The sequence below is a fragment of the Pithys albifrons genome, chromosome 14, assembly GCF_047495875.1.
Source record: "Pithys albifrons albifrons isolate INPA30051 chromosome 14, PitAlb_v1, whole genome shotgun sequence".
NCBI lineage: Eukaryota > Metazoa > Chordata > Aves > Passeriformes > Thamnophilidae > Pithys > Pithys albifrons.
This window is the reverse complement of record NC_092471.1, coordinates 8,723,905-8,740,951: the sequence shown is the minus strand read 5'-3', so window position 1 is coordinate 8,740,951 and position 17,047 is coordinate 8,723,905. Positions and strand designations below refer to the sequence as shown.

At 46.8% G+C, this 17,047-nt stretch overlaps 1 protein-coding gene across 3 annotated transcripts in view; it reads right to left on the bottom strand.

Annotated features, from left to right (window-relative positions):
- Positions 1–17,047, bottom strand: part of DOCK11 (dedicator of cytokinesis 11) — a 78,559-nt gene that overhangs the window by 56,871 nt on the left and 4,641 nt on the right. For all 3 annotated transcript variants that reach the window (XM_071569707.1, XM_071569710.1, XM_071569708.1), the window contains exons 2-5: positions 3,615–3,731; positions 3,306–3,395; positions 2,576–2,658; positions 1,385–1,454 (exon numbers count right to left, since the gene is read on the bottom strand). In XM_071569707.1, the coding sequence (XP_071425808.1) occupies positions 1,385–1,454; positions 2,576–2,658; positions 3,306–3,395; positions 3,615–3,731 (360 nt within the window). The remainder of the gene's footprint in view (positions 1–1,384; positions 1,455–2,575; positions 2,659–3,305; positions 3,396–3,614; positions 3,732–17,047) is intronic.

Sequence of the window (17,047 nt, the reverse complement as noted above, 5' to 3'; positions counted from 1 at the left end):
AAACTCCCTGACACTTTATTTCCCTGGGTAAAAAAACCACATGATTTCTCCTTTATAATGCTTCACCTTTTTTCATCAAGAGATTTCTTTTACTTGAATTTCCATTACACAATTCTAATGCAAGTGCTCTGTCAGGAAACTGTAACAGAATCCTTCAGATATGGTCATGCCAAAAGATATAAATGTCCAAAGCACTTGGAATACTCTTCCACAACAAACCTCAGTAACTTCTCTTGTTTGACTATTTGGGACACTGGCCAGAAGAAAAAAAAGGTCTTTAAATTTTGATAGCATATTCTTGTCCTTTTGTTTTTTCAGAAGCATTCCGATAACGTAATGCACAGAAATGTCTCCAGACCAGATCAGATATTACTGAAGAGGGAACACCTCAAGATTATGACGTAAAACAAACCAACAACACAGCCAAAAAAAGAGTAGGGCCAAACTTGACAAAACATTTCCATGTATAAAGCCATTCCAGTTCAGATCCAAGGTGTGCTGGGACATACACAGTGATTGTGAGAAATGTGCATGAAACAACCCCTCCAAATCTTCAGTTCTGCCACAAAGAAATATCCTCTCCCCTCGGTAAGAATCTCAGCAGCAGCATCTTGGTGCCATGTGAATTTTAAACATCTGGGCTAAACCCTTGCCCTGTAAACAAATACTTCTTAATGCCACATGCGTGGATTAAGCTCCAAGTGGTATTTGAGACAGAAAAATCCTGCCTCTCATTTCTGTAGCAAATGTGATACTGCACCACCCAAAACAACCATCAGGTCTGAGATGTCCCAATTGTCAGAGCCCTCAGATCACTCCCACAGAGCTGCTCCAGGGCTGCAAATCTTCCCTGCAACCAGTAGAGCACAAACATGCCAGTTTCCAGAGGAAGCAAATGTCTCGGAACATTGGCATGGTATGTACAGAGGACTGGCACATGTGAATATGTTGGGGAGAACTGACTGACTAAAAATTGCAGGTTATGTTGTAAAGCATGAAACTTTTCAGAGGAGGACCCTGGTATCACAGTGTAGTTGAAAAACAGATTGCCTACTTTTAGTTCTGGACATCAGGAGTGTTCCTTAGTAACTGCTTGGCTTCCTTTTTTCTCCTCTTCTACTGATACTCAATTTCATGTGAAAAAGCCACGAAAAATATGGCTAATCCTCCAGATAATTTAGGAGACCCTTGGGTCCAAGATATTATCTTGTCATACTTTGAAATAAATTACTGTCTCGCTTTTGATCCCATCTTCACAGCACAAATCATCTCACCAGAAAACCATTCCCAGGAACTGAATTCTGCATTGGCCTTGTGAAATCTGATTTTTAACAGCTCTTAGGCTGGTATATGTAAGAAAAACCCAAACCAAACTTCTGCTTACCTCATCCTTTTCGAAGTCTTCATCAATTTCAAACACATGGCTTGGAATCTTGTCTGGCCTAAAGGATTTACTGAAATCACAACACATTTTCATGTTTAATGATTGGAACACAAGGGTGCTCTGAGCCAGCAGCTGATGCTGGATCCAGAAGCAACAGCCAAGCTGCAAACTGCAGAGCAGAGAAGATAGATTTCAAGAGACCTACAGTCCCTTACAGCTGGGGAAAGCTAACTTCTGAGTGCATTTCATGGAAATTAAGCACAAGCAGCCTCTAATTAGCTTTCTCTTGTTAGTTGTCTGATTCTGCAGAGCTTTTGCTGACTTGCATTTATGCAACAAAGAGATACAGCAGGCCAGTTTATCTTCCATCTTGCTGAAAAATAAGCAAGATCAAACGAGATCATTCACAAATTTTAACACAATTTGATCGACTCTGTTACCCCCATTGCTGCTTCACATCCCCCCGAGACCCCTAGAACAGACACACTTCAGTCAATTAGGAAGAAAAAGAATTTAACAAGTTGCCAGCACACGAGCAGCCTGGATGAGGGGCCAGACATGCCCAGACTGTGGGCAGAGAGAGCAGGGCAGGCGCCATCACAGAGAAAATAATAATCCATCAGAAATCCGAGATGTGTGTGCCTGTCTGAGAAACCCAATTAGCTTTGGAACTGGAATCACTGGCACAGCCCAGCGTTTCCAAGCACGTAACTCCCCAGCACTGCCAGCTAAGCAGCAGTACCACATCCCCAGACTGAAGTTGTCCAGCAACTTCTCTGTACTGAGAGCACAAAGAAAATCTGCTTGGCATGGGAACACTGTGTGTAGCACACAGGGAACGTTAGCCCAGAGGGACAATGAGTCTCCTGATTTGGGATGAGCAGATCCTGCCATGAGTCTGGACTGCAGTCTGTCCTCATCCCAAGTGGAGAGGGTGTTTACACACTGGTGGATGGGATCTGGACCAGTGACCCAGACTGACAATATTGTGGGCATCTGCCTGACAGAGTTGAGTGACAATGGCATGATAATACAAACCTTGGGCTCTCTAACCTTCAGAGTGACAAACCTCCAGAGGAAAGGCTCCTTGTGGGACAGACACCAGGAAAAGGGTAGGCTGCTTCTGCTAAGCCTTACCAAACCCCAGCCTTGTGACCACACATTAGTATTCCAAGGGAGCACAACACTTACCATGGCAACATCCGAAAGTCTCCTGAGTATTCCTCATACTTGTAGTTTACCACGTGCCAGTCAGAGCTGTAGGTTTTAATGCACTGAAAGGAAAACAATACAACTCTTTGAAAGCTACACCAAACAAAACAAAACCAGACACAAGTCTGAAGGGTTACACGCTGCTGGGTGAGGTAAGCACAAGCAGAAAGGGTCTGAACAAGGCTGTTTCGCTTGCTTTATGTTGCAATACAGAATTTCATAAGGAACCTTTTCAGCCAGAAACAAAAATCACACAGCATCTGGCCTGCCACACAGCTAGAAATTTTGTATTTACATCACTCCAAGGCTCTGAAAAAAGGAGGACTGATTTGGGAGGAGACTGTTTTCCAGAAAGCACCAATTTTCTGCCCTCTGAAACGTAGTACATCTAAATCAACTCGACTGCTGTTTGGCACTTAGTTCTGCTGAACTTGGAGGGGACAGTCCTAGAGCAGCACTTTACAAAACAAACCAACAGCACTCTGGGTGCTCCACAGAGGTTGTGTATCCCCCCTGCTCTGCTGCACTCCTGCACCTTGCAGCTCAGGCAGGTGAGAACCCTCCCATGCAGCTATCCTGCCAGCAACTAGTGCTTCCCACAGAGGAGAAACCAAGAGATCTGCAACCCTGCAGATCAGGAGCTACAGCAGAGCATCTTGCCCAAGGGACAAAGTGCTGAGGGCAGGCATCGCACAGACTTTGCCCCTACCTCTTTGACAAAGAGACTCTGGGCTTTCTTTAGAGCATCTTCTGGCACTGTCGACTGGACAGTCCTTCTCTGTCGCCCAATGACTGAGATCTGCAGGAGAAAGGAGAAGACAGTGCAAACTGGGTCTTCAAGGCTTCACACTTGCTTTTAATAAATGTGGTGGGCCTAAATCGCTAGTATGTAATTTTGGTTTTATGTGTCAGTAATGCATCCAAAATTAACATGTGGTTAACAGTGGAAATTTTCCAAGATAAGCAGGGCTGGAGGTGAGTGAGCCTCAAACATGGGAAACAGCTGGTGCAAACTCACAGATACATCTTCAATCGGAAATATCAGCAGGTCCCGGAGGGGATCACTGTAAATCTGAACTTTGCGTTGAAGGATCACGTTCTCATAGTCCAAGGGTTCCACCACTTTGGTTTTTTCCTGCAGGAAAAATAGAAGATGAAAAAAAATTACATATACATAATACCTAAAACAACCAGTAACTAACATCTTGTGTTTAATTAGCCCGATGATTTCAAACTGTGTGACCACTGGACTGCCTGTTAATTCCATACTCTGATACTCCTGTGCTGCAGGTAACCACCCATGAGCATGTTTTGCAGAGGGGGAAGTGAGGGGTTAAGTTATTTGTGTCTGGTAATAAGCTGCGGGAAGAAACAAAGCACTGTGCTGCTCTCGTCTAGAAACAGTCTCTAATCTCTTAATGGAGCAAGAAATCCTCCTGGACAGGCCACAACTTTAACAGCTGCAAGATCCAGCATCTTTAGGTTTGAGCAGCTCATCCATACAGCTCAGAAGAAATATGGGCTCCTACGCTGGCTCTGCTCAGCTCGGAGCTGGTTTTGCTTGAGGAGAGGATGAGAGGTGTGCTCTCCCTGGAAATGTGCTGCAGGCAGGATGAGAGCAAGCCTACTGCTATGACTGTCAGAGCAGGAATCTCACCACATGGAAGGAAGAACAGCATCCCTCTGTAAAGACAGGAAAGCCCTCTCCATAAATCACACCTCAGACAGAGCCAAAGGCTGGAAAAAACTGGAGCCTAGTTTTGTTCTCACTCACATTTCTGGGAAGAAAGAGGAACCTCTCCAAAATCCCAGGAGTCACAAGTAAATCTATTAGGGGAGCTCCATTACATTCGCTATTGCACTAATTTTGTATGGGTTACAAGTCCAGAAAATGAAACTTTAAAAAATGAGAAAAACACAAGTTCTGAAGTAGGCAAGGGACATCTCAGCTGTCCCAACTGACCAGATTACATGAGCAGGAGTCAGGCCCTCAGTATTGCATTGTGAAAATCAAACTCCACATCAAAAGCCAACCCATGACTTTGTATAGGAGTGGTCACAATAAAACAGGAAGCAAATTTTGACACATCAGCTTTGCCTTGTTTTGAATCTTGACCAAAATCCTGATGCCTGGCCCTGCCACAGACAGTGTTCATGAAACCCCCCAGCAGCATGTGATGCCACGTGCCTCTGGGGAGGACATCCTTGCAAAACGGCATGTTTGGGCTCTCCACTCTTGGAAGAGAAACGTCAGATGCTTCCCCATGGGCAGCAAACTTTACCTGCCAGTCAAATGGTTATGCTGAGGTGAACTGTTCACATAGACCAGAGCTAAAGATGAGACCAATACAAGGTCTCTTGCTGAACACAGTACAACCTGCAGCCTAAGAAATTGAGCCCAAAATGAGGACAAAAGGCTCAGCATTGTCTAACAACACTGGGTAAACAGCCAGACCACCAAGAGTCCAATCAACTCAGTATTTTCTGTGACATGTGAGATAACCCAAGAAATCAACGTTGCTCATCCAAAACCATTTCCAGCCAGAGGTTTCTGTCCTGTGCCTTTGGCTCCTCAGGTTCTGGGTGCAGCAATGAACATCTTCAACGCCTTTGCAGCAAATGTGACCCAGGGCTTTTCTTTAATGACAACTGAGCATCTCCTGCATCGAAGCTGAGCTGGTGCTAGGACTTTGGGGAAGCAGTTGTCATGTGAGAGGGTAATGGCCCCAAGCAGGAGCTATTTGGAGATAGTCATATTTTAATCTTTTTAAATCTTTTTTCTGAAATGCTGCAGAAAATCTTTATATGGTGATATCTTCTATCATCTCATATACCATCACCTTTAAAAAAATCAAAGAACTGTAGAATTTTTTTTTCCATTTTTGCCATATCTGATACATACTAAAAAGAGAATAAAAATCCAGGGTCTGCAGCAAACCTGAGCAGTCCATTGGGCACTTCTCTCACTCAAAGAACCAGCTGCATGGAGCAGAGGCTGTTCCTGTCCCAGATGCATGGCTAGTGCTTCTAATACACCCAAAAAGCAAAACCAAGGTGAAAGCTTTTCCTGACAGCACTTCAGAAATGTAAGGCAGGTACCTTTCAAGCAGTGTTTCCTAGCACCACATCCCAACAGCAGAGTAACATCCCAGAATCTCTCTAATGAGGGCCAGCACAGAGCCTATGTACAATTAGGGCCAGTTTTATCAATATGAAGGATGCCTGGGTCCGAGTGAGCCTCCAGGCAGAGCGACTTCTGCACAGCCTTTCACAGAGCTCCTGCTCCATCCTGCTTCTGGTTGTCATAGAATCATTAAGGTGAGGAAAGACCTCTAAAGCCCCTGAGTTCAAACATTACCCCAGAACAGCCAGGTCCACCACTAAACCATGTCCCTAAGGGCCATATCTACACATTTTTTGAATACTTTCAGGGATGGTGACTCCCTCACTACCCCAGGCAGTCTGTTCCAATGCTTGACCATCCTTTCAATGAAGAAAGTTTTCTTTATATCGAATCTAAACCTCCCCTGTCACAACTTAAGGCCATTTCTTGTCCTATCATCTGTTATCTGGGAAAGAGAATGACACCCACCTTCCATAAAGAAGCTTCTGCTCTTAGCTGGGGAAATTATACCTCCTGCCTCAGCCAGTTTCGCATTTAAAATCTCTCTTTTCATGCTGCAGAAATGGATTATTTTATATATCTGAAACAGTTCCCTCTTCATTGCTCTCTGAAAATTTTGCTTTGCTGCTTGCACAGTCCTTAAGAGAACCTCAGATTACCAGTGAGAAAGGTCAGTCAGCAGAGAGCCCATGCTCGGTGCCAGAGTATCCAGGGACTGCTGCCCACTCTCTCAGCCATGGGGGGTTTGGGAATGAGGTGGCAAATGCTGCCAGCCACACTGGACACAGAAGACTTCTTGCTCCTGTATCCAAGACCAGAGCTGCATCAGAATTGAAAGAGAAAGAAAGAGCCCACCTGAAAAATAGGAGTCTGAAAAACTCAACAGGTAGACAGAAAAGGAACTCATTTACTCTCAGTCTCATGCTTATTAAATGCTTAATTGAATTTGGTTAATCATCTGAAACAGGACATTTCAGATATTTCAGGATAGCACAATGCACTTGTGAAAGTTTGCCAAGATTTGCCAATTAATGTGAAATAACAGGACATCTATTTGAAAGTCTGGGGCCAAGAGTCCCCAGAGCTTGTCTTCCCCACAAGACCAGGCAGGACCCCACAAGTCAGGTGTATGGCTCTGCTGACCTCTCCAATTTACCTCTCTTGCTGCTGATCATTGCAGAAATCCTGGCAAAACTCAGCAGCATCAGTAGGTTAAAGCAGTGCCTGAGCACTCACACCAACTTCCCTCTCAACTCATCCTGCAGAAGCTATAGCAGTAAATAAGATTTTCTCTAAGAGCTTCCCACTGTGCTGTGGCTTTGGGTACACTGAACTCAGGTCTTCTGATCACACAGTATTTTAGCCCTTTTTTATTTTGCAACATGGTCCTGGAACTAGGACTGTGTTTCTAAAGATGTTCTTTTTAAAAGTTGGGGCTTTGATAACATTTCTTTTCTAGCTTTGACACCAGCAAGACAAAGTCCTGGCCGTCATCCTCATGGGATTCAATGACAATTAAAGGGTAAGGACCAAAAAGGATCTCACATCCTCACATGAGAAGTTTCAAAACTTATACAACACTGTCCACCATAGATATGAAAACAATCCTTAAAACTCACTACAACCCTTCCAGGACAACCTTTGGAAAAAAATGTGTCATGCAGGCTGGTGCTGTGACCTGTATCCCACAAACCAGTGCTGGACCCTGTGACACACAGCTGGTGATCCAGGCAGCTCCAGGAGGGATGTGCACCCACAGACAGGCATTTCTCCTTTGAAGCTGTTAGAAACACAGTCCCTAGAGCTCTCCTTCCCCAAGGTGTGCTGATTCCCTGTCTCAGCACACAACAGCTCTCCATCACCTGCAGCTCCATGTTACACACCCAGCACACCACCCAGACTGTCCCAGGCCACAACAGGAACCACAGGAACATCTCTAAAGTGAAGCCAAAAGATGCAGGTCAAGCAGTTTGTTAGCAAAGCAGCTGCTCACAGATGGATGTGGTCTGTGTCCTGCCTGCCATCAAGGAAACAACTCCTCCATCCATCCTGAACTGTGCAGCCTTGCCCAGTGGGGCCAGGAATGCTGATGTCCCTGCAAACAGACCTGTGGAGTAAGGAGAGAACCATCTCAAATATTTTTTGCCCTTTGGCCCAGCAAGGCTGGAGATAAATATTTAGATGCTGAAAAAGAGGTTTTAAAGTCTTAGTTTTCCTGAAGAGCTTGGTTGAAGCACACACCTCCTGCCACCCCAGGCTCAGCCCCTGCTGCCACAACAGCAGATGGCACACACCAAAGCCATTTTGAAAGCAGAGGAAAAACTATTACACTAAAGTAATTAGAGTCTTAGAAACCACAAATTCCTCCACAGGGAAAGCCAATACTGAAGTACAAAGAAATGCTGCCAGTCCAGCAACAAAATCAATCCATTTCTGCAGGAGAAAACATGCAGTGCTGTCAAAGGCATCCTGTGCTCTCTCTCACACACACAGAGCAGATAATTACCCAGGGCAGGCAGACAGATGCACCATATGATGCTCCTCAGGCTTCTCTGACCTCCTGTGCAACAGCAGCACTGGCAGGTTGGGCTGAGCTGCCCTTCCCGTGGATGCAGCACCTGAGCACACCCAGCAGCAGCTAAAAAGCTCCACAGCCCACTGCACTGGGATAAAAACCAAGACCCATGGGAAATACCTCACATGGAAAAACATAAATGTGATTTTAAAGAAGGATAACAGGATGCAGCACCCTCCCACATAAGTCTTTCTTTAAAAAAACCACTGGTTTGAGCCCAATACACCAACACGGGACCACATGGAACACATGGCAGAGGATCATCTGCCGTGCTGGAGCCCCCATCCGTGCTGGGTCACAAGGCTCCACTTGGACAACAGCACAGGCAAAACAACAGCCTGTCTATTGGAGTACTGACTCCCCACCACAAGCAACTTGGCTGGCATTTTAACAGGAAATTCAATGAAATTACTTCAACAGAAACATGCCCACAAACACCAACACAAGGCTCTGCCTCTGACCAAGCATGAGCACAAAGCCCAGCACAAGGGAAATCCCAAGTAATGTCCTTGTCCTCAGTGTCCTGCTTGTTCTGCTGCCCTCTGACAGCCCAATCCCAAAAATCCCCGGATGGAAACCAGGAGAGAGGGAGAGAGAGAAAAGGGAAAGTTTAGCAAAGGGAATTACCCATTAACAAAGAAGGGGGAACTTAAGAAGTCAGACTGAATTGTCAGCTTTCTATATCCATTTCCAAAGCCTATAAAATTCCTTATATTTGCTTTATAAACAAAGGCTCACAATGACAGCTGTGGATGTTCATATGGGGAAGCATAGGAAAGAACATTCCTATTTTAAACTTTTAGTGCCTGAAAAATAGTAGCCACCTGTCTTCTAGTGTTCTGCATCTGAATACCATACAAACACACCGCTTCTTTTGTTATATGACTAATGTTTTCTCCCAGAATTACAACAGGTATAACCTGAGTGATGCAAATGTTCAGAGAGTGAAAGAAAAACTGTGTTTTTAAAACAGCAGCCAAAAGAAAACTATGAGAAAGCTTTTGTATTTTCAGTCCTTTCAGTCTGACTCTCATTGCTTTAAGCAATATGCAGAGAGGAGAATGGCAAACCCAGCTGGTTTGGCTCCACTGTAACTGGATTGATGGTCCCTTTGCAATGACACGAGCCCTGCAGCAGCTGCCAGCACACGTTATCTGTTGCACGGCGGAAGCCAAGCCCAGCCCAAGAGCACCAGGCTTGACTTTCACTTCTCATGGCACCAACAGCCACACACACACACAGAGCCCTGCAACGCTTCCTCCTGCCTCCCAATGAAAAACATGGGGGTTGGCAGCACGTGGTGTTTTCTGACAGCCTCAGAAGTGAAGCCCTACCCAGTGTGTGCATCCAAAGGCCAAAGCAGCTACAGAGACACGAGTGAGATGAGTATTAAGTGCTGGTACTTTAGAGCAGCTGAGAAGAGGAAATAGCACAGACCACATATACATATAAACGTACACATAAATACATATACATGTATTGTCTCAGAGTGCACAACTGTTCCCAAAAATTTAGTGGCCATTCCACAGCCTATTTGCTGTCTCACCTGTTGCAACCCTGTAGTGAACTTACATGCAAAGATAAGCAAAACCCAACTTTTAAAACAAATTCCAAAGGGTCAAGTAGGTGAAATACAAAGAAAACAAGAGAAAAGTCAATCTGGGGAGTTAAAAGCTAAAGTGGGGGGAATGAAAGCAAACAACTACCCTTTGGACACACCAGTTACAGTCACATCAATACTGAGAAAGGAAACAGTCCTGGGCAGAGGAACCACTCCCACTGCAATGCACAATCCAGAGATGTGAGAATACCTCAAAAACAGCAGAGAGAACTCCCTATTTTCTTATTTACTCCTGAAGCCTGACAGTATGTGGAAGAATTTAAATGCTGCCTAAGAACTGAGCAAATTCACTTGGAAAAATCTGTATGGGCATATGGAATTGAGCAATTTCTATGCATAGAAAAGCTTTTCCACGGCCAGGGATTCAAAGATCAGGTCAGGGCAAACTCAAATTGTGTGGTCTTTAGGAGCTTTCTTTTTTTTTTTTTTAAAGTATGACATTTGGGACTGTTCAGTTTTTCCACCTCCAGTTCCTGCACTGCCATCTGATCCCATTTACACACTCCCAGTCAAGCTTGCAGGAAGGTTATGGAGCTTCATTTACAAAAGCTGAGATTCACACATAATTCATCATTCCAGGGTCCTGGGCATAGGAAAGAACAATGAAAAGTGCCAAAACTAGGTCTGGCCATCCAGCATCTGGAACTATCTGTGCAAAGCCAAAATAAAGTCTGTGGCCCAAAAACTTTGCACTCAAAAGCACAGGAGAAAGGGAAGAGATGAAAAGAGACATCAGGGGAGGAAGGGCAAGCTGGGAGACAGTGTGAGTCAGCACATATGGCAGCAGTCGCAACGCGACGCAGCCTTGCTGCTGCCAAGAGGTTTGTGGGCTTCTCAGCAAAGCCACATTTTGGGAAGAAATCAGCAGGGAGGCAATGAGACAGCTCTCAGCAGGTGATGGGGAGCTTGTGTCCACAAGCCTGCTGCAAACCCAGCACTCGGCTGGATACAGCAGATGCGTGGAGATGGGCTGCAGTAAAACCACAAGGATGAAAAATGGTTGATAAATCTGGGTATGAGCAGGCCAAAACTATTTTTACACTGGTGAGAGAGAAGGAAGTTTAAAAAGACAAGAGGAATGTCCAGACAGGAATCCTGGCTGTACTGAAGACACCAAAATGCTGAGAGACACAGGGGAAATGTCTGCACGTGGGACAGAGGAGAGGGACAGGCTGTAAAGTGGGCATACAAACACACAGGGCATCCTGGCAAGGGAGGAAAACCTCACCAGAAGGAGGAGGAGCAGAGGAAACAGGGAGAAAGAAGGGTGTCAGGAGCTGGTCCAAGGTGGTGCAGGGCTGGGTGGGACAGGGAATGTGGGTTTTGCTCACCTGGGGATGGAGCTACACAAAGGTCATGCGATGGGAAGCAAGATTTGCACAAAGGCTGTGTAGCTGGCAGAAGCAGGAGATGGAGTCAGGGAGACCAAGAGAGAATGGTGGAGAAGGTGTGTGCTGCAGACAGGAGAGGAATCCCCATGGGCAATCAGAAAGGGAAGAGGTGAGGAGAAGAGGCCGACAGGGAGTGAGCAAGTGCCAACACAGCTCAGAGCAATGGTCTGCACAACATGGACAGCACATGAGCAGCCTTTGAAAACAGCACTGCTCCTGACAGCTCTGACATGCCACTGCAAGGACGCACAGCACATGGACGCATGTGGATGCTTTGTGGCCTAAAGCAGTAAGAGGAGAGCAGGACAGGCTTGGACAGGCTGAGTCAACAGGCAGGAGCATCAGCAGCATGTCAGCCCTCCGAGGGCTCTCCCCTCCCACCAGCAAACAGATTCTCCTTCAGGCAGTGGGGGCTCCCCAGCAGTTGTTAGGTGATGTCTTCAGCAGGGTACCTCAGCACCTGCTTTTCCCTTTGCAGTACTCATCCTACCCTGGAAACAAATGCTTCCCTCAGCTGTAGTCCAGGCAAGCAGACTTTCCCCCTTCCCTGAGCCCCACTACCCCCACAGCAAACTTCGGGGCTCACTTTGTCTCTTTTACACTCAGAAATGAGTACATGTGGCAGAGGAACCCCAGCAGCTGGACAGCAAGGAGACACAGCTGCAAGTGCACAGTTTCCAAGGGTCTCATGAGACATGGGTCTGGGTGAGAGTCCACTCACTCCCATGTCCATATAGGAGTTATGCACCAGTCTGTGCCCTGCTCCAGCTCTAAACAGTGTCAGCAGCACAAGGCTGCTGTACCCCACTCTTCCCCTGCTCTGCATTACACAGAGATAGGCTGTGACTGACAGGAGCTTCCAGAGAAATAAAAAGCCATGTGGCAGGGAAGGGGAGGGTGGGTGCACAGTCCTGCAAGAAAACACTTGCAGTGGAAATGGCTCACTTTTTCCATGTGAAAGCATGGAGCAAAAGCCTCTCCTGTGTTTCCCTCCACCTCGCTCAAGTTCTGTGCAAACCAACCCACATCTCTCCCCTCCTGCATCAGTAGTCCTGGGTGGCAGCAGAACCTTATTTTAGCACTGCAAAGGGCAGGCTGGCTTCTGTTGACCTGGATGTCTCCTCTTTCAATGTAATACCCAGTTCTCCAGTGACAAAGCGCCTGCAGTTACCAGCACTGTCTCCAAGAGTGGGGCAGCACCGGTGTGAGGCATCAGCTTGGAGAAGGCTTGAATGAACAGTCAAAACATTGATGTCAGTGTGGACAGGCAAACCTGTCATTATTAGGCCTGGCAGATAAAACAAATTTAGCCCTTAGAAATTACAGGAAGTCAGGATCATCAACATATGACATTTCATTTCCCTTCCACTTACTCAGAAGTAGACTCCACACTTCACAGCTTTTAGCAGATCCCATTTTGAAGCAGAGTTCTGCAGCCACAAGGGCCAAGAACACTTTTTTTCCTGAAAGCTTGAGATTCTTGCATAATCACTTAAGCAAAGGAAACAGAGGTCAGAAAGCAGCTGCATTGCAATGAAGCAGTGAGAGTTCACAGTCCAACTGAGTGGCTCAGCCTAGAAGGCAGTGCTGCCCCTCCAGCCCACCTGCACTTCATCTTTACACATCACCTCCGAAAAATGATGCCTTGAACAAGTGCTGAGTCAACAGGAAAAGTACCATTGGAGGCAAGTGGCAGCTGGAGCCAAGGCCCATCTCTGGCACGAGCACATACTTCAGGTCATCCAGCACTCTTCCTGCACCGGACAGTGCTTTAGGACAAGCATCTGAGATGGCTTTCAGTGCCCTTGTCCCCATGCCTGACCTTCCTCAGAATCTCTGAGTGCTTCTTTGTGACAGACACCACTGCCAGCTTAGAATAGAATCCTACAGTGTCTCCAGTCCCCAGGCATGGCACCTGAAGTACCGTAAGTCCCTGCCTGTACAGGTATAGCCTGGCTGAGATCCAGATCTTCTCCTCAAGGAGCAGAGGGAGGGATCAGGGTAGCTCTACGTCAGCCAAACTGCACCTGCATCCAGCTGAGCATCTGCCACAGAGCATGAGATGTGAAAACACGTCACAGCTTTGATTTTCTCCTCCAAAAATAATAGCGTTGATAGAATTTGGCAAAAGGGTACTGGTTTCTATGGGATAGCTGAAGTTCTGCCAGATAGGACTCCTCAAAACATTCTGTAAGCACAGGCATGCTAAAAAAGGAAAATAGTAATTACAATGACAATAATACATGTTATTTATTTAAGTTCTTAACTGGAATATCCCAAAGTGCTTTTCAGATGTCACTTGTATTTCATCATTTATTTATGTAGTATCAGTTTTATATTTAGCATCCAGTTCCAGGATAGCCAAGTTCAGAACATCTTAAAGCAATTAATGGCACATAAGCAGAACCCCTCCCTTTCCTGTCTGTCTTAAACGCTTGTTTTTCACTCAAGAAACCACTTGCACAGGGGCCAAACCAACGGCGCAGCTGCTGCCCGAAGGCGAGGAGGCAGAACACTCCTCACCGAGCTGGGACAGGGTGAGGAGACTTGTCCAAGCCCAGAGAGCAACACTGGGGAAAAACCAAGCAGGAAGTCACAAGATAGTTTTGGGTTGCCTCTACAACACAGCAAACACCCCATCAGTGCAGTCAAACCCAGAGAAGTCAGCGGTGGTTGAAGCAGCGCAGGAAGTTGTTTCTCTCAGTCTCATCTTTTATGCTCCATTTTCAGGCTGCAGGCATTAGATACAGGTGCAAACAGCTGCAGCAGCTGCAAAGATAAACTCTGTTCTTCCCAGCAAATGCACGAGGGGCTGTGGATGGGTTCTGCAAGGGACAGGCTCTGCAAGGCTTCAACCCACCACAGACAAAATGCTGCTGCCAACAGAAGCACCTCAAAGTTTACCCACATGAAGTTATCCATACAAGCTCCTGGATCGTGCAACAGGACAAGGGAGTGCTTAGGATTCCCCAGGCACGGAGGGAAAGGCAGAACTGTGAGGAAAACCTGAGTCCAGTGCAATCTTCCCGGAGCCCCAGCCTGCCATGGAAAGTGGTTTTCTGTTGGCAGCAGGGTTTGCTTCCCTGAACACCAGCTTTATGGGCACTCAGCCCACCCCAGCCAGTGCCACCATCTCCTTGCAAGAGATAGAGACTCCCTTCTCTTCTCCCAGACATATCTTTTCTACCTGCCCCTATCAGAAATCCAGCTTCTGCCAAGCCTCTCATGTTCCTGTGTCCCTCCATCCCTTTCTGGCTGGCAGAGAGCACCCCTTGAGTCCCCAGTCCAGCTAACCCCAGCTTCCCAAGGGCTGAGCCACAGAGCCATGGGCTTGGCAGGCTGACAGAGCCCTGGCAGACACAAAGTCAGCTGCCATCCTGAGCTGTGGCTTCCTCCAGACCTCTGGGAGATGTGTCCTGCTCCATACACAGACGCTGCTGTCCAGCCCACATCCCAGGCTCCGGACCACTGCCAAAACAGTTACATGTATGGCTGTTACAGAGCACTGTGCAGCACTCTGACATCACCAGGTCCTAATACTGCACAGGGGAGATTTTTCTGGCTGCACCCATGCAGTGTCCTCACTCTGGGGACAGAGGGGCCAGGCTGCACAGGGGATGTCACCCAGCACGAAGCCAGAAGCAGGATGAGGGAGAGGGAACCACTGTGGACCAAAAGAGGCAGGGCCTCCTTCCAGATGCAACCTCTCCCCAGGAACAGCCCTGTGACAGGAGATATTAATAGGGGAGAGAAGAAACTGCATTTCAGCAAGAAAGGAGAGAGGGGTGAGAAAGGGGTCAGGAACAAGCAGCCCTGACCCCATTAGAGAAGCAGCAGGAGGCAGGGAAAAACTGTAAAGATAAGTCAGGGCTGTGTTGAAGAAAAGAGAAGCCAGCTAAGGGAGGGCTTTGATTTGTACTTTTTAAGGGTATGAAAGAGATGGAAAGAGTTGGTGGCAGGGAAACATATTCCAGCATTTTTAAGATGATAGCAATGGTCACAAAGGTGTATGAAACTACTCTTTTCTTCTTTGGACAAAGCAGGAGTGAGGAGGCCAATTAACCAGGGATGCTGAGGCACACGTGTGCCCCATGCCTGGCTGCTGTTCAGCTGCTGTGTGTGACCGTGACTTGCATTCTCAGGCCACAGAAATGTCAAAAGCTTTGTGCAATTTTGCATCATTAGAGATAATACATCAGCATGCAAAGGGCTAAGTGAAATGATGAAAGAGCTACCCAGCTGCATGTAGGAAAGGACACTACACTATACACTACAGCAGTTAGTTCTGGTTCAAATGCATGTGGTCATGGGGGAGATATCTGCAAATATTTCCAGATACCAGAAGAGGCTGAAACAAAGCCCAAGAGCCACCCCTTCACTGGATTCTTAGTGCACCAAATCCCCAGCTGCATTGCTGGCATTAGCTGCAGGCACCACCACCAACCATCTGTTCCAGGCATTTCCCTGCATTGACAGTGGTGGGTCGGGGCAGATGCTGTCAATGCAGGGACACCTGCATGTTTATGATACTGTCCTTGGCAAGGAACAAACCACTCTCAGCCTTGCTCAGCAAGCGCTAAAACCCCAGCTAACAAAATGTGATAAGAGGCACATACACCTAAGAGCTGGATGCTTTGTTCTCTTCCTAGTGCTTTCCTATAATGGCTGAGAGGACACAGACATTTAAATAATGCCATGGGAAGGATAAGATTTAGTGCCCATCAAAAGCTTGTTATTGCCTCCAAAACCCTCAAGAAATGGACACACTGATTGCAGCTTATGCTATGGCAGCCATTCCTCAGCACACAGGCGGTCACAGGGGAGGAAGGTACTGCTCCATCCCTTCTGGACTGGCTATTAGTACGAGATATGCCAAAGATTTGGCCCCAAATAGCTGCAGAGGTTGCTTGGAGCCTTGTTCTTCTCCATCAACCCATGCCCTTCATCCACACCATAACTGGTGTGTGTGCGCTGGGGCAGGAGCAAAACCTGGCCACTTCCCTGGCACGTGTTGCCCAGGGCTGTGCCATGGCACTCAGCCAGCACTGGGCTAAATCCAGCCCCTGACAGCACAGGAGCCCCAATTCAGGAAAGCATGTGATTAATTTCAAGACTACATTTAAGTGCTTTCTTGAATAAGCTGCTGTGAGCAACGTTCTCTCTGCAAACTGCCGAAGAAGCCACCCCGGTGAGCTGTGGGGGCCAGCTCTGGAGGCACCTGGCCACAGTAGGCAAATCCTGCCCTGGCTGAACCAACAGCACAACTCCTGGCCACTTACACAGTGGCAGAATTCCCTCCAGTGCCTCATATATGTCTCCTTTTCTATGTAAATTGTGCAAACACAGCATGTCGACAGCCCCTGGGGGGAACATGCATATATTCTGTGTCTCTGGAGCACCAAGATCACTACAAACGCTGCATACAAACAGGCTTCACATTGATCAAAGTGAATTTAGCTTATTAAAAGAGGACTGTATGCAGAAAGCTGATTTATTCTGCACGAGCATAAACTGAGACACTAATAATATATTTTAAGCTGAAAAAACGCAAACCACAGAAAGAACAAAATGCCTTTTTGCCTCTAGTCAAAACCTTCTCACATATCACCATTAAGGAGCTTTTTATCTCCTTTTTGTAACTGACAGAAACTGAGCCACCCAAATGAGCCCAGCCCAGCCAGGATCAAACAAAACTCATCTCCTCCTGGCGCACTGCCCACTATCTCACGGTGAGGTTTCA